The sequence below is a fragment of the Apaloderma vittatum genome, unplaced genomic scaffold, assembly GCF_000703405.1.
Source record: "Apaloderma vittatum isolate BGI_N311 unplaced genomic scaffold, ASM70340v1 scaffold14299, whole genome shotgun sequence".
Taxonomy (NCBI): Eukaryota; Metazoa; Chordata; class Aves; order Trogoniformes; family Trogonidae; genus Apaloderma; species Apaloderma vittatum.
Window position 1 is genome coordinate 61,274 of NW_009735929.1, and position 26,013 is coordinate 87,286.

General features: G+C 39.8%; 1 protein-coding gene across 1 annotated transcript in view; it reads right to left on the minus strand.

Annotated features, from left to right (window-relative positions):
• Positions 1–22,478, minus strand: part of LOC104279493 (ubiquitin carboxyl-terminal hydrolase 22-A) — a 69,975-nt gene extending 47,497 nt beyond the window's left edge. The window contains exons 1-4 of the mRNA XM_009876791.1: positions 22,349–22,478; positions 10,821–10,934; positions 10,217–10,261; positions 5,219–5,320 (exon numbers count right to left, since the gene is read on the minus strand). Of these exons, the coding sequence (XP_009875093.1) occupies positions 5,219–5,320; positions 10,217–10,261; positions 10,821–10,934; positions 22,349–22,460 (373 nt within the window). The 5' untranslated portion in view covers positions 22,461–22,478. The remainder of the gene's footprint in view (positions 1–5,218; positions 5,321–10,216; positions 10,262–10,820; positions 10,935–22,348) is intronic.
• Positions 22,479–26,013: the final 3,535 nt, after the last annotated feature.

Genomic DNA, 26,013 nt, shown 5'->3' on the forward strand with positions numbered 1-26,013 from the left:
AAGGAGGTGACACGCTTCCAGACAACAATCAATACACAAAAAGGCTACAGAAATAGCAAATCCGGAATTTCTTTTTGAAACACCTTTTGGAGCAGAAAGCTTTTTAATTTTATACTGCTAAATGGGTAAACTTCAAAAGTCTAGCAAGACTTTCTGAAAGCAAATCTCTCCAAACTCCTGCAAATAAATCACATCTTACATTTCAGAATTCTTAAAAGATTCATGTGCCTCTAATTTTTCTTAAAATTCCCTGAGACCTCTGAGAGGAAAGGTGTGGTTTGTTTGGGTTTTTTCCTTTATTTTTACTACCAGGTTTATCAATTCTAGACCTAAAAAAAGTACTACACAACCCAGTCCAACGGTCAGAGCTCATGACAAGGTAAAACAAGAACAGAAGGATCTTCCTGACAGAAGGGCAGCTTTTCTTAATTTTGCTAACTGAAACTCTCAGGATGCAGTTTTCCCACAAGATAACCATCCCAACTAAGAAGCAAGACGGAAAAAAAACAGTCACAGAGGAAACACCCCCCTGACTAGTCTTAAAGGTTGTTTTCCTTTCCTTCAGTACATAGCAGCCCGACAGTATTTAAGAATCAAAGAGACTTCTATTCAGGGTGCACTTTGTTTGGTCATGTTAAATATAGAAGTATTACTGCTTACAAATCAATAACTTTTAAATTTAAATTACATCTAAAACTTGGGGCTGTACCAAATCATGTTCTTCACTTCACTCTTCCCTCTGAGCTACCTTACATGTCGTATTCAACTAGAAAAAGCGCACCAGAAAGCCGGTACATTCAAAAAAACCTTCTACTGATGTCGTCATCAACACTGTCACGTTACCTCTACTTCTGCTGCAGCGCGGATGCTCCCGGTAGCTTCTCTAGAGAAACCAGCAATATCTTCCAGGCCACTTGCTCTTCTTCCCCTGCCACCTTTACATGGGAGCTCTGCTGCAATATTTATTCCCCTCATGCTGTTCGTTGTCCCATCACGCTGCTTAGCACAGCAAAGCTGCAAAAACCACCTGCTACTCCCATGCAGCTATTGTTTTTGTCACCTCCCTCCCCAACCTAGTCGTTCTCTCTGAAAAGGATTTGCTCAGTCTCCTACAAAGGCTGTCCCCTCTGCCTTTTTGCAACGCTGCAAACGGGAATCCCAGGTGGCTCCTGCTAATTACCCACGTGTCTTGGGAGTCTAATTCTTCCTATTGTTAATAAAGCAATCTTTAGCCACAAAGTCACTTCATATGCTAATCAGAGACCAGCTGATCCCAAGCTAATACTTCATGTACTCAGGAGAACTGATCTGCTGGGGTATTAATGATAGTAGAGCAAGATAAGCTTTGAAAAATACTTCCCTAAAGATATCGCATCGCTTTCACTTCCAGTCCAGCCTTGTTATAAAAAAATTTGGTTTGTGAACTTGGAGCTCAGTCACTACCCTCACTTGCTGAGGGCAGCCTCCTCACAGATGAGACAAGGAAAAAATTGATTTTTCCCTTTACATTGTTTGAATCTAATTTATTAATTGTTACGTTTCGTTTAATTTCCCATATAAAAGTTTTGCTGTTTATAGGATGCTTTAAACAGAAGCTTCAACCCAAAATCAAGACGAGCATTTGTATGAATAGAAATATTCATAGAATTGAAGAGTCTAGGCTATGATTCAGTAGTGCTGCTGAGGCCAACATACAATAACATGAAATTTCTCCTTTCCACTCGCCCCCTCCAATCCCCACCTACGTCAGCCTGATGTAGTTCACCTGAACACAAGTGTGACAGCACAACGGAAGCGGCAGCACGCTGCAGCACCTGGGGCACAACAAGGCCTGAGAACGTCTTGAGCTGATGCTGCTATCCTGGAGCTTGTGTTTATGGTTTGAGTAGACAACACACTCTGCTTGAAGGTCTTGAAATACTGAAACTCCACCAACATCTCAGGTCTGCTACAACATCAGAATATGCAATACCCTACATAAAATCATTCACACTATGCAAGGCTCTTCGTCATGGCTTCTTGTATGTAGATACCCAAAAACCCAACTTGATAACAGTGTGCTCCAAGACTTTGAAGATGCTGATGAGCAAGACTGAGAACAGTCTTTTACTTATATCCCAAAAACGCAAGAATCAGCACAGTTTCAAGAGCCTGTAGCAGAGCTCGACAGAAGTTTTCATCTGAAAAGCAATTTGCTCCATGGCAAAATAGCGATCCGAGCACGGTTACCTACTCCATCTTCTTCACAGCTGCAAAAATATCTGTAAGATGCAAACACACATCATTTTAAAGAGAACCAAGCAAAATTTATGGGGTTTTGTTAAGCTAGGGTCTCTTTTTTAAGAGTTTTTTTGGGGTTTTCTGGTTTGTTTGGGTGGTTTTTTTGAGTATGTGACCAAGAAGTTCCTTCTGCAGTGGGTTTCAAATTGTTGCAGAAGTGAAAACGTGCTTTCATTTTGTCAAGTCATAAGCAGGGAGTTCTGCACAGTATTTCCTCTATCCTCCATTATAACATATTCATTTCATGACTGAGTATTCTTCAGTTTTAACTTCTGCTGCCAACAAACGACAAAGGATCCTGCAGCTGTATAATAGTATGAACGGCTCAAAAAGTGGCAGACACATCCAGCTGTTTTGAGAAGCATCATGAGATTGCTACAAATCTGGAATAAAATAAATCCCCAAAGAAGTTTCTTCCTTAGAGCAAAACACTCATCCATGTAAGCGTCATTCAAACAATACAGATGCAACAGAAACTACAATAAAACGTATTTTACCACCAAACCATGCTCTAGACATGAATAACATCAAGTATTAATGTATTTCATTATTAGGGCTCAAAATCACACAGAAGCCCTTCCCATACAAGTTCACTACATCTTTTCAAGGCCGTGCCTGTCCAGGTTTCAGTGTATCGTCCCACCTGCTTTGGTTACAATACAAATACACTGGTCTTACGCAGATGCACCAGCACAGTAACCCTTTCGGAAGGTCATCATGGAGCGGCTGAACACACCATTGCCCAACCACCAGCGGTGTGTCTCTGGAGGCAAGGTAGAAAGCAGCAAACACCCCTGGTCCTCCTCTTAAAAGAGCTCCGCAGGGAGCATTTCATACACAAAAGGCAGTTGGTTATGCTTTAACAGACTCTTCTATAAACAGAGCTGATCAGCAGAAGTGCAGTGCTTATTCCAGACGGTTATCACACCGCCTTCGTGTTTAGAACCAATAAAAGTGGATATTACACTAGTTCTCTGAGCCATTTACCTACCTCAGAAGATAAACCGGATTCACTAATATCTGCTATGGGATTGATAAAAACTTGATGTCAAAAGAACTGAGTATTAGAAAAAGAGAGAAATGGGAATGTCCAGAAAATTGCAGCATTTCAGTCTGCATATAGGCTCTTCACTGATCTGAAACTGCAAACAGACAAGTCAACGTGAGGAAAGCGAAGGGAAAAAGACTCTGAAGCAGATATATATTTAGCAGCAGGTTAGGTGGAGAGAAAAGGCTCAAGGACAATCGCACGTCTTTTCTTCCTTCAGCTAAACCCCCAATGTATTTTTGTGAAAGAAAGCTAGTCTTTTGCTTTTAACTGTAGCCCAAAACTGCAGTATGTCTCCTGGGTGCTTTGATTTTTTTTTTTCTCTTTCTAAATCTCAGCACATAGACAGCTCCAGGGCTCAGTAGGAGAAATTATTAAAAGCACGCCTGCAGAAGTAAAGAGATCAGTCATTTCCCTTATCCCCTGTGTTCCACGAGTGCTCTCCTGCCCATGCAGTGTTGTATGAGATTTCATGCAACCAGACGTGTCCTTTTTAAACAGACCAAAAAAAATGTAAAATCCTTTAAGAGTAGGCACAGCATTCCTTCAAATTGGAAGGAGAAACTCAGAAACATGCTTCAAGTCTTCAGAAAGGTCACATTCACCTTCAAAATTCCATCAAACTTTTCTTTTTTTGCCTTGTACAATTATCTTAAGTAACCTGTAACAGTCTTTACAAAATACACTGGAGTTCCATAAAACACAAAATCCCAGTGTGAGCATGATGCAAGCAATCTTTGCTCAGTTATTTTTGCCTAGGCTGCTTGAAGTTTCTCAAGTCCAGATGTTCTTCCAACTGCCTTTCCTGTTCCACTACTGCAAATGCATAGGTCCTGTCTTTAGAAGGACCACTCTATATGCGTTTTCAAATTAAGACAACTTACTCTGTGCTTCTCGGTCCATTTTTCCAAATAAATACACATATATTTTGGATAAAACACAATTTACTGTATTAAAAACACGACATTAAAAAGTCTTAGCAGTTATGTTCAGTGTACTTTGACAAAAGCAAAGGTGCTGACAGCGTGATGCATTCTCATAAAATAGCTTAAAAAATTAGGAAAACTTTTAAAACGGTTTCCTATGTCCAATGTCAATAGTTAAATCTCCAACTTTGAACCTTCACCACTAAAAATGTTACTGTGCGTTTAACAGTGCAGGGAAATGCCCAATAATCTCCATCAGAGTTTGTCAGGAAGCTGATTTTCACCCCCTACTCCCCAGTTTGAAGAGAACAGAAAAAAAAATTTGGGAGATGCTGTTCATTTTCATCACCCTTACCCAAATATTCTCCAGCCCTAAGTAGATACGCCCACATTTCACAGTGTTCTTTGCTCCGGTCTACTGAACTCTAAACATTAAACATTTGATACTGCATTTCAGAAAGTGCTATTTGACACAAACCAGAGAACAAATGACATCTTTTCAGAGTTAGTATGAAATTGAAGAGACACAATTTAGAGACCAGAATGGAAAGACTGGTTAAGAACACATCTCAGCTACAGAATTTCCCTTCATACACCTGCATGGGATCTCGGATGAAGACTGAGTTGACAACATCACTCATTTCTGCTAATGTCTTTAAAGGCATATTGTATAAAAGAAACAGAACACCCCACCAACAAACCCAAAACTAAAAAAAAAACAAGACAAAAAAAGTTTTGCAGCTATAAAACAAATGAATGATCATCAGCACCTGAAGTGATAGAGCAGATATCTCCTCCTACAGTGAGCAAAAGGTAGTGTAAAATAAACTTATTTTGTTATCCTAATGGCTAAGGACATCTACTACAATTACCTCAGGGTAAAAATATTTATGGAAAAACAACACAGAATTTTAAATATTCAAGTGGCTGAGAATCAGCTTTGGAAAGGATTTCTAGAACTTACCTATGGTGCAGTTTGTGGTTATTTTTCTCCGCTTCGGGTTGTGTCGTAGCAATTCTAACTCTCGTTTGGTTGGCTCCCATGTTGAATACTTCTCTCCAATGCCTAAGCAGACGAAAAGAAAGTTTCAGGCAGTTCTTTAGTAAAAGGATTAAAAACTGGTCAAGTAAAAACTTTCAACTTGCTGTCCATTAAGTTAGATTCAATCTACGTGCAACTACAAGAGACTGATCTTTTTACCATTTCCTCCGCTCCCCCCCAAATAGTGGTCAGAAAGATCTCAACCAATCTTCCAACAATTAATAAGAAAAAACCTCAACTTCTTTATTTATAAAGAGCATCTAGTCCAAATAAATTTTCCATTAGTGGATTATATTCCTCTTTTCAGTTAAAAAGAAATTCCAGCACAAGAATAAATCCACTATTACTTAAAACCACATTGCTTTGTGCTCAGAGGAGGTCAAGCGACAGAACCCCTACACAAATTTAGGAGATACAGAATAACAACAACAACAAAAAAATCTCATCACCAAACTTTGAGAAATTACTAAATAAATTAAAACTGATCCAACTTAATGGACATAGGTTTAATTTTCACAGTTGAACAGCAGAATTTAGTAATCTGATGTACTAAACAGTTACTACATGCTTTAGGCCATATCACTGCAGAGCATAACCTTTCCTTATAACCACTCATGTAGGACTGGACATCAGCAAGTTGTAATACTTGAGGTCCACCTTACCGACAGATACACTGACATTACCTAAAAATGCAAGCAGTAATAGGTTTACACGTTACCCTCCCTCCCATAACCAAAACTCTCCAAATATTTAACCACCCTTTCTCATGAGCTGCAGCTAAAATCTGTCATTATTCTCTCTAAACATCAACACTGCATTTCCCATAGATTTCTTTTGCTCAGAGGAAAGCGCAGAAGAAACGAGTCGGTTAAGTTGTACGGAGAACAGACGTGAAGCAATCACAGAGTTGTGTTCAGATTAAATCTGATACAAGAAGAACACAACAGTGAAGCCTCACGTGCTGCCCAGCTAAGTGCCGCTGCAGCACTCTCTGTAGCACACAGAAATGACTGCACAAGGTCAATTACAGTGAGTCACAAAAGCATCTTGGCATTATAAAGAATAATAAGATGACAAGCAATCTATTCTAAAACTGAGGATTAAAGTCAATTATGAGTTATTTTTCACAGGGTGCATGGAGCAGAAACAGTGCTGTGCCACAGAAAATAAATTATAAATCATACATATGAAAAGAAGGAGAGTAGAAGATATAGCTAGAGGCTTACACATTCTGCATAATATACATTAAATTTTAATAGCTCTTTGATCTTCATTTTCAGAAATAGCTATGCTTGTCAAAAGCTGCCCACCCCAAAACGTTCAGTTCATAGTTACTATTGACCCTCCAGGTTCTAGTAATAAAAGGTCTCACTTTCGGAGTCTTGAGGACTAGAAAATTCTTATTTACATGGATGGGCCCATCTCTCACTTTATTTGTTCAACACCAGATTATGCAAGAAGCATACATAAGAATACCAGAATCATATAGTCCCTTTCCTTTATCCATCGCTCAGCAACAGGCGACACACCCAGGAAAACAGAAAAGGAAACTAATTACTGGGCGACAGGCCGATGAGAGAAAAGAGCCGCAATGCTTGGAATGCGCTACGTGGGACACGGAGGCAAAGGAATGGAGCGACTTGGGAGAGGCACACGTGGACAGTTCACACGTGACAGAACACTGGCTTGCAACAACTTTGGCATTACACATCCTCAGCACCCCTTTTCAGATCTGTGATACTCCCTCAGGAATTTATACCAATTGGGTTTGTCAAAAGGCTCCAAAGTACAGTCCAGCACTGTGTTAGCACCAGTAAACTGGAGCTCTTGTATTTGGGTCCACTGTAGCTGAAGTGTGGCCAAACACAGTTTGTATAAGCTGACAACGGGATGACATCTCATAATTAAAAAAAACAAAAAAAACCCAAACCCACACCAAGAAACTTGGGCACGTTTAAACCCCAAGTTAAATCCCACATAACAAACTTCAGACCTGGAAACACATGTACGCTCAACTTTTGGCATGCAATAGATCCACATATGTCAGCAGGACTATCATATATAAATATATATATATATATAATTATATAGCATAAATGCTTATTGAGGACAGGGACTTAGGCATTTCACAAGAGTAACTCTTCCAGTGAAGATGAACATGACAGACTGGATGGTTTTACAAGATTCTGGGTGAATCAAACATCATTCAATTAAAGAAATGAAACCAAACAGAAAACCACGTACAGTTAATGCCACAACAAACACAGAGCAAAACAGACAGAAAACTTTCTTATAGAAGCCTTTCATCGGAAAGGGCACAAGTTAAGTCAGAGGCAGAAATTAAAAAGTGTTCTGTTTCACGTATGAAATATTGAAAACAGGAGGTTTTGTTAGTATTGAAAATTTCAGGGGGAAAAAAAGAAGAACCATTTATTAGGAGTGTTTCAGTGCTTAAAAAACAAACAACAACAAGAAAAACATAGAAAGAAGGAAAAAGGTTTAATAAAAGGTTTAATAACATCCACAAACATGCCAAAAACTGCAATATAAACTACCTTAAACAAAGATTTGCACAACATGCACAGGTTACCATTTACAATCAAAGGAAAGGAGCGTTATAGGAGTGAAAGTTCATAATTTTAAGAGTGATGCTATTAGACAGTCAGAGATTCCAGTCAGCATGTGAAATCTCCATCCAAGTATTAATTTTATTAGGTCAAATATGCAAATCATCATTTTTCAGAGACTTTATCAGGGACATATGGATGAGTGGAAGAAACAGCAATAAAGGCTCTAGTTTATAGAGATCACAATTTTGCAAGTAATCACTAATATAGAATGTTTACTTTGCTACACTTCCACAAAAGCCATTTTTAACCCTCCCAGCAATCCAAACATTAATTAGAATGAAGGGCTCCACACATTCTCATCTCTCTCCTTATTAAAGGACATTCAACACTAGAGGGAAAAATAAAATAAAACAAAATGGTAGAGTTGCTACTTGTTCAGAGTTATAATCACATAACTCTGAACTACAGCTGGACACGGGAACTCATCACACTAAGAGTTAATATTACAAGAGTATGAAATGAGTGTCATGATATTTGGGGTTTTTCTTAAAGTTTTTTCTCCAGGCATCATGTTGTTATGTGAGCACCTACTAAATTACACACTAATACTGTTTAAGCAATGTGGATAGAAGTTTGAAAATACACCACGTTGATATCTCATTTTTTTTTAAGCCAATCTCAGTTTTTGCAGATTGGATCCACTTCTTAAGTTCTTTTAATTGGCATTGCTACCTCAGAGAAACTAACTCTGGGGTAGAAACATAAACCTAAGACATTGAGGTTGGGGTTTGTACTAATCTGAACGTTCAGTTTGGAAAAAGAACCATTCCCTCCCCATTTATACTTTGTAATCTTTCACGAAACGTGAGTCAATATGGGAAGGAGGGAAGGAATTGAAGCAATGGAGAAAGGAGGAAAAAAGAAGACATAGTTCTCCATTCCTTCTCCCACGTATCTCCCTCTCTCATTCCTCAGATAAGTTTGTGGGGAAACACATATGGTTTCCTGATGAAAAGCCACAAAAGATCCTACGTCATGCTTTTAAAGAAAAAAAAAATCTATACTGTGCATTCCGCTAATTTAATGTGTATTCCTTCATTTTACAACTTCATTTGTCATTATAGATTTGTTCTCTGGGGACAGAAATTGCAACGTGCATATTCACCCAAATATGCGTTCGTGTGTATATTTATTTAATATACCATTCGTTGGTCAGTTAGTCAGCAGAAGGGAGGTTTTCTGCCTGGCAGTTCTTCTCAGTGATTCTTCCCTTCACCACACAACTCTGTGGTCCCAAGATGACAAGAAGAACCATCCTGTAGTTGTAACTACTCGAGAACATAAGCTACAGCAGCCTGACATCCACTGGAGGACCAACGGCCTGCACCTCAGTCCACAAGGCACAGGTATTATCATTTGCAAAGGATAACGGAATTAAGAAATTGCTCTTTGAATGTACATATTCAAAATTAACAAATGAAGGGCCACCTTCTTCTACGGCATCACAAAGAAATTTTATGGTTTGTAACCGATTTGTTTGGTGCCCAAAACACCACGGTTTGTAAGTGTTTGAAGAAGTTTCCAGAAGAGGTGCAGAGCCTAAACAAAAGGTTTAAAAATGTGCTTCTGTTTTGCCTCACTTTAAAAAATACGGTGCTTTGTGCTAAAGCATTTGAAGGTGTATTTTTTGTTCTAGGACTCACTGGTAATCTTACTCTCCTCCTTCCACCTGACTCAACTCCCTCAAAACGAGGAATAAGCAGAACGTAGAACAAGATCTCTAGTAGGAACTAAGTAAAAGCAGCTATAGTTTTGATACGCCATCAGAAAAGCTCTAGTTAATACGATGGTAGCTGCTATTTTTAAAGTTGGAAATGAGGTTAAGAATGGTTTGAAGTCATATCAGCCCTGACTAAGGCTGTCACATTGAAACAGGATGCCATGGATTCAGTCAGAGACGTTACGAGACAGAAGTCGTCTGTCTTCACGTAAAGACTTTTCCACTTTAAGAAAACATACCCCCTAGAGGCCACTGGAAATGGAAGATGACAAGCTTTTGTAACTGATGCTTAAAAACTACTCAGTTCAAGATAAATGCTACTTCCTTTCCAGAAAAAAAATAAAACAAAATAAAGGAGAAAAGGTTCATTTTGGAGTAGTTCTGTCAAGGAAAGGGCATATGAACTCAAGTCCGCTGTAATTATTCAATCATTGGAACATATCCAAACAAGAGGAAAACAATTTGCACGATAAAACTGGCATTCTTAACTGAGATTCATGTCTAAAATGGCAGGATAATCAGCAAAGGGACGCTTGTTAGTGAAGTGCGTCGCCAGCCCACGCCTCTTACCTGTCATTGTACACTGGTAGTGAGAAACCACTGTTGGGGTGAAGGCTAAAAAAGAAAAAATTAGGGAAAGCAAACTGAATAAAACAAATGTGTGTACATATATTTGTGTGTAAATATTTCTACATAGATACTGTGCGTGTACCACGAAAGCACAGGTGTGTAAGCTGGCACGTTCCATTAAAAAAATAAAAAATAAAATAAATAAAAAAATCACACACAAGGGTGGCATTTCATGTGAGGGGAACAGACAGATTGCCTATATCACACAAATAAGCCTAAAGGAGCAGACTGTTACATTTTCTACCTAATACAGATCTGACTCTGATATTATGCAAGTTTTGCAGGATTAATGTTAGATATTTTTTCTATTCTTTTTTTTTTGCAATTAAAAATAAACTATTTTTGCTACAGTTAGGTGCGGCGCACGTGTTAAACCAACAGTCTAACTCCTGGGAAGTAACAGCTAGCCATTGCTCTCTCCCACAGCTTGCGCTACTATCTCTAAAGAGCTCTTTCTTCCCATTACTGGTTTTTGCCATTGACAAATGGGAGGGACAGGTATGATTAAAAACGGAAACAAGAAATTCAGGCAGGAAAACCAAACCTTGTAATTTCCAAGCTTTTCGTTGTTCTTCTTTGGCAATTTGTTCCATGTCTTTGTCGTATATGTAATCTTGACACACAAAGCAGTATATACCCCCATACAAAAGGTCTATGGCTGCAAAACAGAAGGGAAGTTGGGGAGGGAGGAAGAAAGAGACGTGAGTTCATAAACTAGAAGACACGTTAAAGCAGACTTCCAAGTCGGGCATCTTCTTCTTCTCAGCAGTCCACAAAAAGTAAAATCTGTACCTTAGAATCTGGAGGGAAAATAAGAGAAAAAAAAAAAACTGAGAAATTTTTCCAGTTACAGTATCAGTTATTCAGTTGCTTCTGGCTCAGCAAGAAAATTGCACAAAACAACAAAACATCAGCTGCCTTCAAACTGTTTGTAATTCACAACACACCTTGCGAAGACATAAGTAACCAAAAGGCATAATTACAGTGACAGGCTACAACACCTGCAGAACTAAGACTCTAGGATTCGATGTGTAAGTCTGAATTGCCTTTTACCAAGACTTCGGTAATTTCTACTCAAAGTCATAAAATTAATTAGAAAGCACCTATTTAAAACCCCAGTGAAGGCTCAAACAGAAGACAGCACTCAAAACTCAAAGATATTTGTCCATGGGAATGGTTTTCCGGAGCAGTTCGTTCCACATGTTAGATGCGTCTCAATTTTTCTGGTTTCAGTTGCCTTTTTAGAATGGGCATATGAACACTGACCAATGTTAAAAATATTTTTCTTACACAACCCTAAACAAAAGAAAGCCAAGAAATGAAACAAAACAGCTAACTGATAAATTCTATTTTGCCTTAACATATACTGAGGAAGTAGTAAGTGCACACTGATCATTAAAAATTGCTTATTTTCAGTACATATACACGGGAAAAAAGTCATAATCAAAGGAAAGTAAGGAAAAAAAACAGTGGGCACTAAAATTCTCAGCCAGCTAAAACACAATCTGCAACCAGCAGACAGCTGAGAAACACATTACCATTCTCCCCCAAGAATATATCCTCCATTTATTTTAATTCCAAAATTCCTTTTACTTTCAGATAAATAGCATTATTAAAAATAAACCTGCTACAGTAGAAACTTGTCTTAAAGGAAACCGTTGCCACATTAGGTGGCCTGCAAGAAACAACAATGAATCACTCTGGAGCCATAAATAAGCCAAAGCACACGGCACGCATCAGGAATTCTGCCGTCGGGCTCATCGGGCAAACAGAGGTGAAGTCTCCGCGCTCCCCATTAGTGTGCCGGCCGGTGCTCGCGGGAAGATTTCCTGTAAATCCAGTGAGCCTGGGAAGGCTTATTCTAACCACATCTCATCCATCCTGTAGTTGCTAGCCCTCTCCTTTAGTCCTGTGCACCCTGTTTTTCCCCCTCCTCCTCCTTTCAAAATCACTTTTTCAGTGATTAGGTCAAACTACTCCTTACTTCTCACCGTACTAAAGGGAACAATTATTTTCAACAAGTTTACATAATGTCTGTTGGCTGTCATCTTGCTTGCATACTCTGTTCTTTTGTCTGTTTGGACCACAATCAGTTTGCAGAAGACGATAAAGACTGTGCATTATCTCGTGTCATGTCCAAACACCAAAACTTTCACCCTGGTCCCTGGAGGACTTAATAAACTTCTTTAGCAACACATCACAAAAGGGGATAAGAACCTTAGCTGCAGTGGACATCAGTAACAAACCAATATGCAATTTTAAGAGTGGATCACAAGCTATAGAGTATTAAGATTTATGTAATATTTACTCCATTACCTACTGCCCTACCAGTTACGCACAAAGTATTGTTGAAAATCCAACATCCTGGTCTCAAAACACAAAATTAAAAAAAAAATATGGAGACCAAGATTTGAAGATCCCACAGACATCTCCTTTCCAAATCTAGAATGGGGCTGGCAGAACACTAAATAAATAGGACTCTTTGTGAGCACTAATTCTTTCAATCTACCATCAGAAAGGGCCGGCATGGGTTGTGCTCGGAGGATTCCCTACTATTCTCAGCTTTCTGGATTTACATGCGTGAGTGATGAAGTATAGATGTCAAATTCAAAACCACCAAGAGCCCACCTTACACAAACCACTCGTTCAGAGCAGAATGAATTTCTGGGGTAAAGAATCAGAAAGTTGAACAGAAACACCGGTGGGAGTAAAAGCCGTAATTGTGCGGTGCCTGATTAAGGACCCTTGAGAATACGTCCTCTCTCCAGCACACTGAAGTGAACAATACGGTTGTATATATGCCAACACTTCCAATGTCATTAAAAAGGCTGCAGCAGGTTTTAGACAAATTACCTCAAGCACCAGTGAGAAGGCGGCAGAACGGGCCTGGGTAGGGCACAAAGGAAGGGCAGGAGTTTCTCACGAAAGCCAAAACACAGCTGCTCACTCTCAGGATCTTAGGAAAAAACCTCTATCAGCAAAGTTCCTGAGTTAATTGTTTCAAATTAGGAGAATTGGAATTTTTCCCTTGAAATAGCAGCAGGCTAAAACTTCTTGTTAACAAAATTGCTGTGAAGCCCTACCCCAAACCGGAACACCTGACCAGAAAATCCTGGAAATACACTACGACAGTAAAGCATGAGAATGCACATGTACCACATTCATCATACGTGTAAGTACTTGGGATCACAAAACTAACACAACAGGGCCTCAAATTCATCAAAAGTTTGGGAACTACCAACCTAGAAACAACACCTGGGTGTTTCAGATTAATCTGCTGCCACCTCGGCCTTGATGCCTCACATTCTTCATGACAAACATCTCTTTTAAGAGGCTTCTCCAGAACAGCTCCTACTCCGACCTTCCAGTACCTGCTTTTCCTAACACCACTGTTACCCCTCTCGTGAGGGGTTGAAATCAGTGTACTTTAGTTCAGTTTTACCTTAATACACATACAGAATTGATTAGAATGAAAAACCAAAACATACATTCAATAGAAATACATCTTTTTTTTTTTTAATAGGGAAAAATCAGAAGAAACTTGAAAGAATCCTAAATTAATTTTATTAAATTTGATCTATCTAGTTTCCCATTTCAGGAACTGAGAATAACTACTAGTGGATCACAGGCAAAAATAACTTAAGAATGAAAAGGCCTCTTGGCATGTAACATTTTTCTTCGCTTTTATACCTTCTATGCTGAAAACAGGCTACCCTTAATTTAAAGTAAGATCTCCTCATGCTCTTTCATACACGTAATTCTAGGCAGCTGCAACGCAAAAGAGAAAAAGTCAAAAGATATCTCATTTTTCTTTTAAAAATAAAGCCATCGGCCTGGAGAAATAATCACAGAAGGTCACGTGGGAATGAGGGCAACTGTATCTACTGGTACAAGTGAGAGTAAGTTTCAAAAGACAGCAGCTCAGGGGTGAAAGCTGAATTTCAGACAGAAAAGTTCTTCGAACTCTCCATCTGAGAGCCGAGTCAAGTGTTTTGTTTAATCCCGAGTGCTTTACTTTGCTACTGACGGCCTTGCGAAAATGTTAAAAGATCAGAGATGATGGGAATGTAACAATAACACATAAAAAAAAAAAAGGCAGGGAAGCGTGCCATATCCGCAGAGTGCACGTGCACGCCCCACCCAGTTAAGAAAATTGCATGTTCAGTTTTCAAAAGACCCAAGTGAACAGGATTCGTGCTGCTCAGCTGAAAATGGGATACTTCACCCCAATATCTGAAGCTTTCCATCAGATACAACAGAGCTGTAAATCATGTTCCGGTATCATCTTCCCTGGAACACTGGTTGCATTCAAGCAGAACAAAAGCGACAGCAACTCAGTATTCAGGTCAATTTTCACCTGTATCAGAATTAATTCCACTGTGAATTTCTGTGACTCAATCCTGGCATGTCATCAACCTGAATTCAACACACACTCATATTCTATGCAAGTCACCTACATTTTGTTCAACTTCTGTAACAAAGGAGACTAAATCGGTAATTCTTTTAGACAATATTCCAAGTCACCATCCTAAGCTAAGTCATACTCCCTAATTTTTCACCTTAAATGTTAATCATTCAACCACTTGCAGATAATAGTCTCAAGATCACAAGAAGCGATTTGATAAACTTCAGCCAACTCCCCACTTGTATCTCACACAGTAGCACCAATCAAGTATCTGTCTGCCTTCCTCCTGTCTTCCTGGCACACAGAACCTGCATCACAGGTCAGAATTCCTTAACTGATAAAATAATCTTACTAATCTTAATAAGAAACAAACCAAAAAACTCCCTAACAAACACCATGACACTCCCCTCGCCCCCAAAAATAAACAAAAAAACCACACAGGACGTAAAAATCACCCAAATCAAAAGACTAAAAATCCGGTAGCAGACCCCTTAGATACATCAATCAATCAATCAATCAACTTACATATTTGGGCTTTTTCCAGGAACAGTAAGCAGACACATTAAGGGCTATTCACGCTTCTCCCTTATCCTCTCAATGTCTATCAGGGTGATCGTAGCCTTATCAAATCTCCCAGTCACACATTTAAAAAGGAAAAACCCAGAGGAAGCTAGTCCTGCTAAATGGTGATCAAACCTCGCTTCCACTGAAATTACTTTCAGGAGGGGAAACCAACACAACCAAACCAAACAACACAAAACCAAACCCCAACCTCCTTTTGTTGCCCAAAGTGCAACATCACATGCCCAATCTTTTAATACACGTAAAAATCCAGGCTGACAGTTAACCTCTCCCCCACATTCAATATTTAAGAGAAAGGGCATTTTGTTCCCCTAATACTTGAGATAAAGCCATTCTATTCTTTTCAGTACTTTTTTATTGTTTTAAAGCAGCAGCCCACAGATAAGAAACGTTTTTGAGGGTTGTGCTCTAAAGCCTCCAAGATGCCTATTGCCCCCACACGGATCTAGAATTTGAAGACTTCAGGAGGATTCTGCCTGCAATCCAAACCCAGCAAATACCCGATGGTTTTCTGCAAATCTTTTAAATAAAACCAGGAGCCAAAGGGCCAGTCTCTTCACTGTACACTCGCCTCTGTGATGGTTTAGAGTATTGTCCTACCTCAGCGTGGGAATTCACGCCAGGCAAGATACGATGAAGGAAAAACGTCCTAGTATCCCTGTGGAATCTAGACACCAAAAATGTTTTTAACTGGTAATTTAGAGGAACCATGGTGTGTCAAAACATGTTACGTTCATTTATTATGAGCAGAATATTAACTCCAGTTCCTTGACCTCATTCAGAAATACGTACCACACACACACACATGCTACTCATATGTGGTGTCCAGGCACCCAGTACACTACAGAGGAGTCCGCAGTATATCTGTAAGGTACCTGCACTCCCTATTATAAAATATATTTTGCCTTTTGTCAGTCTTCTCCCTGCCCTTCTCTGACCCTACAACCTTCAACAGTTCCCCTGTTTGAAGCAAACCTTTGAAAACCGAAAAGAATTAAATTCTCCTGCCTAAAGCACCTCTTCTTGATCCCACAACACGTTACTCAGGTAGAGAAACTGTTAAATGCTCCCGACTTAAACTTGTCAGGTTTTTTTTTCTGTTTCCGAAAACCGGGGACAGAATCCCCAGGTCACAGCCACCAAGCTGCTCCATATGATACAAACTGCTTGTATGCATCTGCACATTCTCATTAGATCAACAGTGAACACATACCTCAAAACGCTATTTTTAGTAAAAGCAGTAGTAAGATCCGGAACTGCGGAAAAGTTAGTAGTTCGGTCCGAGGCAAGCAGATGCATGCAGAGCTGGCAATATGCAAGTAAATATTCAGGAGGCTGGCTTTCTGCAGGCTAAAAATATTCCAGGTGTACACAGAAGTCCTCAGGAGTTATTGCTTATCCTAAGAAGAGCTTTTGAGAGTTGGCTTGCAGGAGCTTACAACCACCTGCACTTTCCAGAGCCACTCCTAGCAGAAGATGATTGCGACAAATAAATGCCCGATGTCGCCTTACACGCTCAGTCTGGCTCAAACTTTGAGCTAAGCTATAGCAATGCCACACTGGAATGTGCATCACATGAGCAAATAAGGATTTGCCTGCGATCCTTTGCACAACGCATCCTAGAAGAGCAGATATTTTTAATGGCCATGAGGAATATTGGAGCTTCAAAACCACACCCTAGAGCTGACCTGCAAATCCAAACCGTTTTCCTCCTCCTCCATTTCCAATCAGGATCCTCTGGTTGACATCACAAGGGTATTGTTATGTTGAAGTACAAAGAGTTTGTACTTTCTGCTGTCAAGTTTCATCTCACTTTTGTTCCTGCAGTCAATACGGTTATTTAGTTCTTATCACAGGACTCTCTAGCCCTCCTCAGTATAAGCAATACCACTTCACTTTGTGACCGCCATGAATTTCGTAAACAGATACAATCCTTTCTCTTCAATTACTAGAAAACAGCAGTAAACCAGGATCAGCTCTGCTAGCAAAGACTGTGCATCCTACACACTCTGCTTTCAGTTTCTTCATCAGTGTCCCTTTATCCTGTCTCACACAGACCACAATTCTTACATTAATCCCTGTCACTTCCACCTCAAGTAATAATTTCCAAAGGGGCAAAATGTCAAATTCTTCACTTGATCCAGACAAAATAGGTGCAGTGTATCTAATTTTTCTAAGAAAACCAGTTCTATCATCAAAAAGACATATTAGTCCAACACAATCCATCTCTGACAGAACTGCCAAGACACCGTACGCTGCTTTCCATTTCCCTTCCTTAACAGACTTTTCTTGACACCACCACCAAGCAAAATATTAGAAGAGGCTGCTCTCAAAAGCCCAGATGACCTTTTCAACCCCTTTCTGAGCCCAGATGCAGAGGGACTCACCAAACTGCTGCTCTAGCACCACAACAGGCTATGCTGGGAACAGCTTTAACTGTCCCTCACAGAGTATAACAGAAATCTCTGTTTACAGAAGAAACCTACTGCCATCATGCAGAATTAACACTGCAGTCAATACCTTCCAACTCAAATGATAATAAACAACTTTTACTGTCATTCCTTCACGTCATTGTTCTGTTTCTACATATTACATTTCATCAGACAGGTATGCATTAACAGCAGGAACCAGATTTTTCTCCTTTGACCCACTTCAGATGTAGAAATCAGCTTTCTGTCATGTTGCTGGTGAATCAGATGAAAAAATTTAGTTGTTTTCTAGGGAAAGTAGAAGCTTTTTGAAATCTATCAAAAAATCCTCAATTTAATCTATGAGTATTATTATTATGCTTACCCACCCAGTTTGTCTCACCACAAATGTATTTTTTGGACTAAACCTTACATCAGCATATACTTAGAAAAAAACCCAGTTGCTCAACAAACAGTTTGCGATCTAATAAATAATGAATGTAGCATTAATTCTGAAGTGAACTGTTTACCAGTCTGCTTAGAAATTGAACAGTACCTCAGTCTTCCAACTGTTTCTTGATTGGTCTTTTAAGCACTGAACCTCAGTCCTGCCATTTCATAAGCCTCCGTTCTTTAAGAGAACAGGACCTTAGAGCCGACTCAGAATGATTATCTATAATAGACTTTCCTAAAACTCCTACTGGTGATTTTCATTGCAGCTAAGTTGTGTGCATATATACAAATAATATATGTATACATATACGTGTATGTATATATATATACACACTTTTATATCTATAAAAGCATGTGGGGGAAAACTGCGAGGTAAAATAACATAAATACTCCATTCTCAAAATTTTTTCTCACTTGACATCCTCCTTTTAATCTTTTAATTGTTATGGAATAGAAACAGAAAATATTCACTCTGAGACAATGTTAGAACTTTATGTGGCATCTGCCTAGGATTTTTCCGTCTCAGATAGGAAATAATAAAAGAATATCACTGCTAGAGTTTCGAGATGAACTCTACAGCACCAACCTCTCTTAGAGCTACCCTTCACAGCCATCTTCCCGTTCCTGCTACTCTGGCACTAAGTTATTATGCATTTTCCTTCACTGAGCAACTGTACAAAGAGGAGGAAGGGACTGTCAGTTTTCACAAGGACAGAAACCACCAGCGGATTCCCCAGGTCCTGGAACTCGATTTGGAAAGATGATGCAGGAAGACGACGAAGCGTGCTAACAGAATGCATTCATTTAGAAGAACCAAATGCAAAGCTTGCAAAAAGCTCCAGGAGGATTTCATGACACTTTAACAAATAATCACTGAAGGTAGAGGAGTAACAATTACCACTCAGGAAAGAAAATTTTGGAGTCACTGAGTACAAGTCTTGAATAACATCAGCTCAGTGTTGAACTGCATATTAAGAAACACAAAACAGAAGTTATGTAAGTATTAACTAAGAACAGAAGCTGACAGCAAACTTTATCAATATGAAGAGTTATCACCACAGGTAGAACTAAAGTGAAAAGAAAAAATTCCTCACAAAAGAAATACAGAGTAAAGTTACAAGATCCATTGCAAAACAAACCAGAAACACACACAAATTCTTCACAGGGCTCAGAAAAAAGGTGGAACTCGCTGCCTCTGCTTGTGTCGAAAAGGAAGCAGACTTTACACTGGACAGGCTACTGGCAGGGACTGAACACAAGCACCCAGAAGCAGTCTCCTAGTTCTTCAAAGTTTTCAGAACGAGTAGTAGAAAAAGAGAGTGCAGAACAAGGGAAAAGTTGCTTAATAACTGCTCTGCTGCCTATTCTCTAAGCTCCCTCTGTTGACCACCGTCAGGCAGAAGGCTGGATATTTATGGGACAGCTTCAGCCAGTACAACCACTACAAAAAAGTGAAACGTGTTTTATGAAATTGAGAGGAGAGGAAAAAAGGAAGAATTAAAGATTCCCTGTTAAAATTCTGATAGTGTAAACTCTTCCCTGAAGTAGCAATGTCCACAGACTAGAATACCACTTTGCCTAAGCTGCTGGATTTCAGAGCTGTAATCAGATGTCTATTATCATGATTTTCATCAAGTACCTTCCAGGAGGGCATGGACAGACAGCCCTGCCTTATCTCCTCCTGGCAGCTCCTTCACATGCTACATCTTCCGACACAAGAGTATCTCCAAGCAGTCCTAGAACAGCCCCACGGGTGTTTAACTGACACTATTTTCATGACTTGGGGGAAGGCGAGGACAGAGATGAGGGATGTCTACACAATAAGAAAACCGCACTGAAAAAGATTAGGAAAAAGTTTTAAGAGTCCCAAGTCTTCAAAGTCCTGGAAAGGTCAGTCTTATCTACCTCTTTCCAAAGGTTTTCACACCTCTAGAAAAATTTTGACATTGCATTAAGGTTTCCCAATGCAGTGGAAATAGCACGATGATCGACTAGCAGAGGCTGCGCAACATGGAGATGTTAAAAAAGTAGCTCACATAGCTGGATCTTCACCCACATCCGCAGCTTGAGGAATATATTAAGTACAGAATTATTATTATACACTGAATAGACAAACAGATGCAAGCGGAGCACAGGTATCACTATGAGGTCAGAGTGTGTCTAATTGATATTGCTCGGGGAAGCAGAAATAACAAGGGATGTATTTTAAGAACGCTCTGGACTCTGATCCTGAAGCCTCCCAAACCAGACAGCAGTTAGCTGTAAAAACACCGCTTCCAGTGCTCAGACAGCTGTTACAGCTGAAATCTATGATATTTCTGAGAACTGTGATTAAGTGTGCAGTTCCTGCTAGTCTCCATGGAGACTGCTGTTGGCTCAGCAAAAAGTCACCAAGTGTTTTAAAATAATTCCTGGTCCGTTTTAAAATTTCAAAGCACTTAGCTTGTTTTTGCCTATCAGATGTTATTTCCCCAACAAAAACTGCAGCCCTAAAAGCAACCTAAAGCACTAGCAAACCTACAAAAATATTTTTACAGCTCATTTCAAATGCAGCCAGAAATTGAACACCAAAACATACATAAAAAAAGAGAAAAGGAATCTCCAAGAAATTAAGCAATTGGTTGTACAGTCCTCATGTTATCTGCGTTTGTGCACTGAGTACATTATATTTAGCTGCAAAAGAATCCTTTTCGGGATAATACAACATCGTATTCTGTACTTTGCCTTGTAAAAATAACTCTTACCCTTTTTATCCAAAGACTTTCCTTTGGGAAGTAACTAATCGAACACATTTTTCATTGTCTAGTGCCATGACAATAACTACAAGTCTTTAAGCAAGAACACATCTTCAAAGAACCTCCCTCTTGGTCCAGTTTTGGTTTTCCTTTAAGGAAACAGGAGGTATAGCACTACAGGAGACAGCAGCAAATTCTATCTTGCACCAAAATTACCTTGAAGAATTTAGGCTTCCCAAATACGTAGATAAACAACAGCTCACAACACGGGCAACTATAAGGCTCTTTTAAAAGGTTCTCCATAAATATGGTAAGTTTAGTGGTAAAAAATATTACGATGTTTACACAGTATCCACAGATAAACAGGCAAATACTGTCCATGGTCTCCATTTAGCACTGTATTTTTTAAAAACTTAAACCTGGCCATAAACTTCCACTGACACAAAAGGGGTTTTTATGCCTGTATACGCTGTACCAGAAATCATCCAAGTTTAGAGTAATTGGTGCTTCACAGGAGCACGCAGCACCATTGGCCTTCTGGATCACCTTTGTCTTCACGGGAAATAAAGACAATTTGCTCCATAAGCACTTAGGGTAAATTAAATGAGAATGGTGGTCACACAGACAAAGACAAAATTTGTACCGTAAAGCAATGCCTTTTGTCCCTCGTTTCCTATATCGCTCCATCACGAACATATTTTCATTTGAAGAAAAATTCCGTTGTACACCAAGCAAAACTGTACACACCCATTTTGACACAACCAGAACTTCAATATAAAATCATCAGGATTTTGCATTAGAACTCTAAAATGTTCTAACCTGTAAGTAACTTGAAATGAAACTGAATGCTTTGGGTTTTTAACATTATGCAGCACCAGAGCTGATAGAATAAAAGAAATGGTTGGCATTTTACCAATGATTTTGAGGCAGTTGAAGAAAAGCTACACTGTATCACTTAAATTGTTTTCTTATTCCTTAGGCTATTGACTCCACTTGAAATAAGAAAAAGACAAAAGCTAAAAATTTCTTTAAAGTTTAAATAATTCTGATTGTTACTTGATTAGTCTTCTTGGTGATAGGAATGATGCTTTTTCTTCCTCAGCAAGAACAAAAAAAAAGTGAAAATGACCCTGCTGAAATAAATGCTGTAGTTGAGGGCACTATTTTTCACACTTAGGAAAAAAAAAAAACTGTCTACACACATTTTTATTATTTTTCAGGATATATGACATTAATTTATAAATACTGAGATACTAAACAGTAACAATTTAAATTTTAAGTTGTGAACAAAAACTTATCTGCAATGCAGTGGAAGCTCAAGCACCACAGTTGAAAATAATGCCACTAAACTAACCCAAAACACAAACAAAATTGATCACCCTGTCTAATGAGGTAGCTGCAAGAAAATATCACCTTACAGGTCTGGAATTGCCAGGAATGCTACAGCGAGCTCCCAAGCACCAGCGAGGGTATCAGGGGGACGGCTTACCTAAATTGTGTCGCTTTGTCTTCGCGTGCTCGTGAATATGTTTCTTTGTAAAACAGCCGAAGAAGACACAGTAGAGGCAAGAGTGGAGTCTGTTCAGGTGGGCACCGCACATATGACAAATGCACGACTTTGCCTGAAACACAGAAACAGAGGCAGGAGGTGAGTGACAGAAGCGTGTCCCCAAGTCCAGTGAGACGGGCGCAGAGCCGACTGCAAGCTTGGCCTTTCAGTCGGTGCCTTTTGAACGCTGCGGACCAGGAGGAGGAACAGTTCTGCCCCCATGTCACGAAACCATCAATTAAACACATTAACAGAGAACACTTTTCTATTTGTCCCATGTATATAAATATCCCTGGAAACATCCAGGCCTTGAGAGAGAGCAGGTCTCATCTAAGCGCAGAGGACAGTCAACCCGTTTCCAGCTCTCGGCCTGTAGTTTAAAGAACGCTTCAAGCAGGAGTAAGCAGGCACTGCTGTAAACCACACACGCTCTCCTACCATTCCCTCACTCCACCGGGGCATTTCTGTTCCCGCACCACGCGCCGAGGAGCAGAATAACCTGCGCAGACACGTGCGAGCCAGGAGAAGGATCTGCCACCTCCCCTCACACTGAACCGTCTCAGTTCCTCCCCCAGCCCGCCGTGGGCCACACGAACACCCGCTGCTGGTGCAAAACCTTTGGGCGTTGGGGCCAGCACAGCCCGGGCAGGACAGATGAGGATGAGCAGGGGAGCGAGGGCTCGATGCACCTGTTGGGGCTCAGTTCTTCCGAATCGCCTCCCGCCCAGAGTCCCTACCTCAAAGCAACGGGCTCTGCTGCTCAACAGCCCCTTCTCCCAGCTGGTTCAGCGTGCTAGCCTGCAAGTTAACCTAGACTAAAACTAAGCTTTTGCCAGGTTAGTAAGTTTGGAGTAGTGGAGGGAGACAAAGTAGACTCAGATGAACGTGAGCGCTCAGGGCAAGCAGATGCGTGGCAGGAAGGCAAAAGGGATGAAGAGGCAGGAGTTTCAGGTGGTGGGACCACAACACGAGCTCTGCTTTTTCACAGCGCCAAGCTTCTTGACCCACTCAAAAGCTGTAATATAACTCGAACATTAAAATTTGTGGGTATATGGCACTTCATTTATCTACTGGGAGGTTCTACCAGATTAATTAGTTAGATTTCTCTCTACCAGCCCACAAAATAGTGGCATAATATCAAATCTATACCAGTCAAAGAGTTAGAGAACTAATTTTTGCCACTCTCGGATCGGCTTTGCATCAAGTTTGGGAAGTGATGTGCTGGACTGTTCCCCAGAGTAACCCAGAATGGGGAGGTATGTGATGAATGTTACCATGATTCATTGGAAATGAATAAGCCTGATGTGATGGTTTGCCTTCCTATGATAACAATACTTTCTTACAAGTAGGGCTGGAGGAAAAAAAGAAAAAAAAAAGCGATTGGAAGGTTAGATTTTTGACTCTCAATCATATCTGAAGCACTCTTTAAGCCACCAACAGTCAAAACCTTCTCTTAGCATTAAACTCAGGCACTTAAACACATTTATTTAAAAATTAAGATACTTAAGAGAGAGAGTTTGAGGTGTAAGACTTGCTCAACACCACTGAAAACAACTGAGGTCCAATACTACCTGACTGAAAGATGATCTGACAGACAGGAGAAATTCCTCACAGCAAGTTCACTTCTAACCTCAGACAACAGCAGCTGCATTCAGACGGATGTTTAAGAGTAACTGAAATTCTGTAACAGCCGAGACCTACAGCGGTCACGCCTTTTTTCACAGACTAATCTGAAAATACTATTCCTTTGCTTGTCAATATAAAAGCACTTTTTTTTTCTTCATATTAAAAAGAAACTGAATTACTGAACTGTAATCTAACCCAGGCATTGCATTTTATAAAAAATAACCTCCAAAGTACTTCAGTGACGTTTGCCCTGCGTGCCACAACTTAAAATTAGTGCCAAATAAATGATGCATGATTCTGTCCTCTAGCTTGGCATTTTTCTTTCAGAATATTTACACCTTTTAATAAAAAAAAATATAATCACCAAAGAAACTTGCAATATTCTCCGCCATGAAACTTATTTTCAAGTTTCTACCAAATAAAACTTAAACCCTGAATTTCACATGTTGTGTAGGTATTCAAAGTTCTCCTAAGTTCTGTTAGATGAAAATACATTGGTTGAATCAAACTCTGCACACCTACAGAAAGAAGTATTTTAAAGTAGGACCAAAAAAAATTCAGCACCACCAGCACAATTTCCATCTTTAGAAAAATAACTGCAGAACTGTCAAACTGTTGCCTAACGGTCGCTCTTTGGCTGCAAAAGCTAAATAGGATCAGCCTATCTGTTAAGATTGCTGCTATGACAACAACTCCAGCAACTAGCGATTTTACTTAGCCAGCTAAAAATAAATCTTTTAGCACAAAATGTATTGTAAACAGATGACACAACAAGCATGTAACATCCAATCATTTTAAGCTAAAAGGCAGAAAATTCACACCTTAAGAGTTTTTATTTCAATGAAAATGAAGAGAAATCAAAGAATGTAAACCAAAAAAATAGCGGCAAGTTAAAAGAGAAGTTCAAACCCTATTTAAAGGAAGCTCTTTTATCCATATCCTCTGTTTGTTCACTATAGCTCAAGATGGTTTTTCTCAAATTGTAAGAAAACAAGGTGAGGAAAGAAATCAATATCAAAAACCATAGTGGCTACTCTTAACTACATTAGCTGGCTGTGCTTTTAAACAATTTGCTATGTTAAAACAAAGCTGCCACCCTCCTGCCCCACCCCAAATAATCAAGTTAATTTGTTTCATAATACTCCCACCCCTGCTCACATCCCTTGAGGATGAAACAGAATACTGCAAACAAGAATCAAAACCAGTGGGATCTATAAAGTCAGAATCTTGCTTTAAACCATAACGTTTTCAAAAAGCAAGTTAGGTCTTGCTCATGGTCTACGTGCTTTAGGGAAGTCACCCACCACGTCGGCCGCAGAATCAACCTGTCACTTCTCCTTCTCTTTGGTATGTCCTCCTAGACACAAGGACGTGCCTTCTTATTTAGAGGCACAAACATAGAGTCTTCCCCTTCATCCATAACCTCTCCCATTATTATTCCGCAAAATTTCCCCTCATCATTTTACGCCGCTCCTTACTTGCTTCTCTCCTTTACTCCTCTCGCTCTCAAGTAGTCCACTCTCCATCCTTCACCCTATTCTCTCCCCGCACACTCAGTCCCTCATCTTACGGCCCCAACCAGTCTTCCTTCAGTCTGTACTCAACCCCTGTCAGTCTATCCCCTTGAATTTTGCTTTGATATTCTAACAAACTGCACACAGAAACCACAAGAGGCCCTGGGCATCTTCTCTCTGGAATATTATAATCATTTTTTTTCAATTACAGAAAACTGGAAAGAATGGTCCTGCACAGTACAAATGGTCTATGTGAACACACACGTAGGCAGTAACCGACAACATTTCTGACAGAGCTGCAGGAGTGAGCAACACCACATATCCTGATTCTCTCGTCAGTGGTCTTCCCTCTCTCGATCTCGTTTATTGCTACTAAGATAGCGGTAACTCACACGCCCAGCCCCTCAGCAATGGTTTCGTACCTTCTTTAAAGGAGGGTTAAACAGCTTCGCGAGTGAGGGTGTA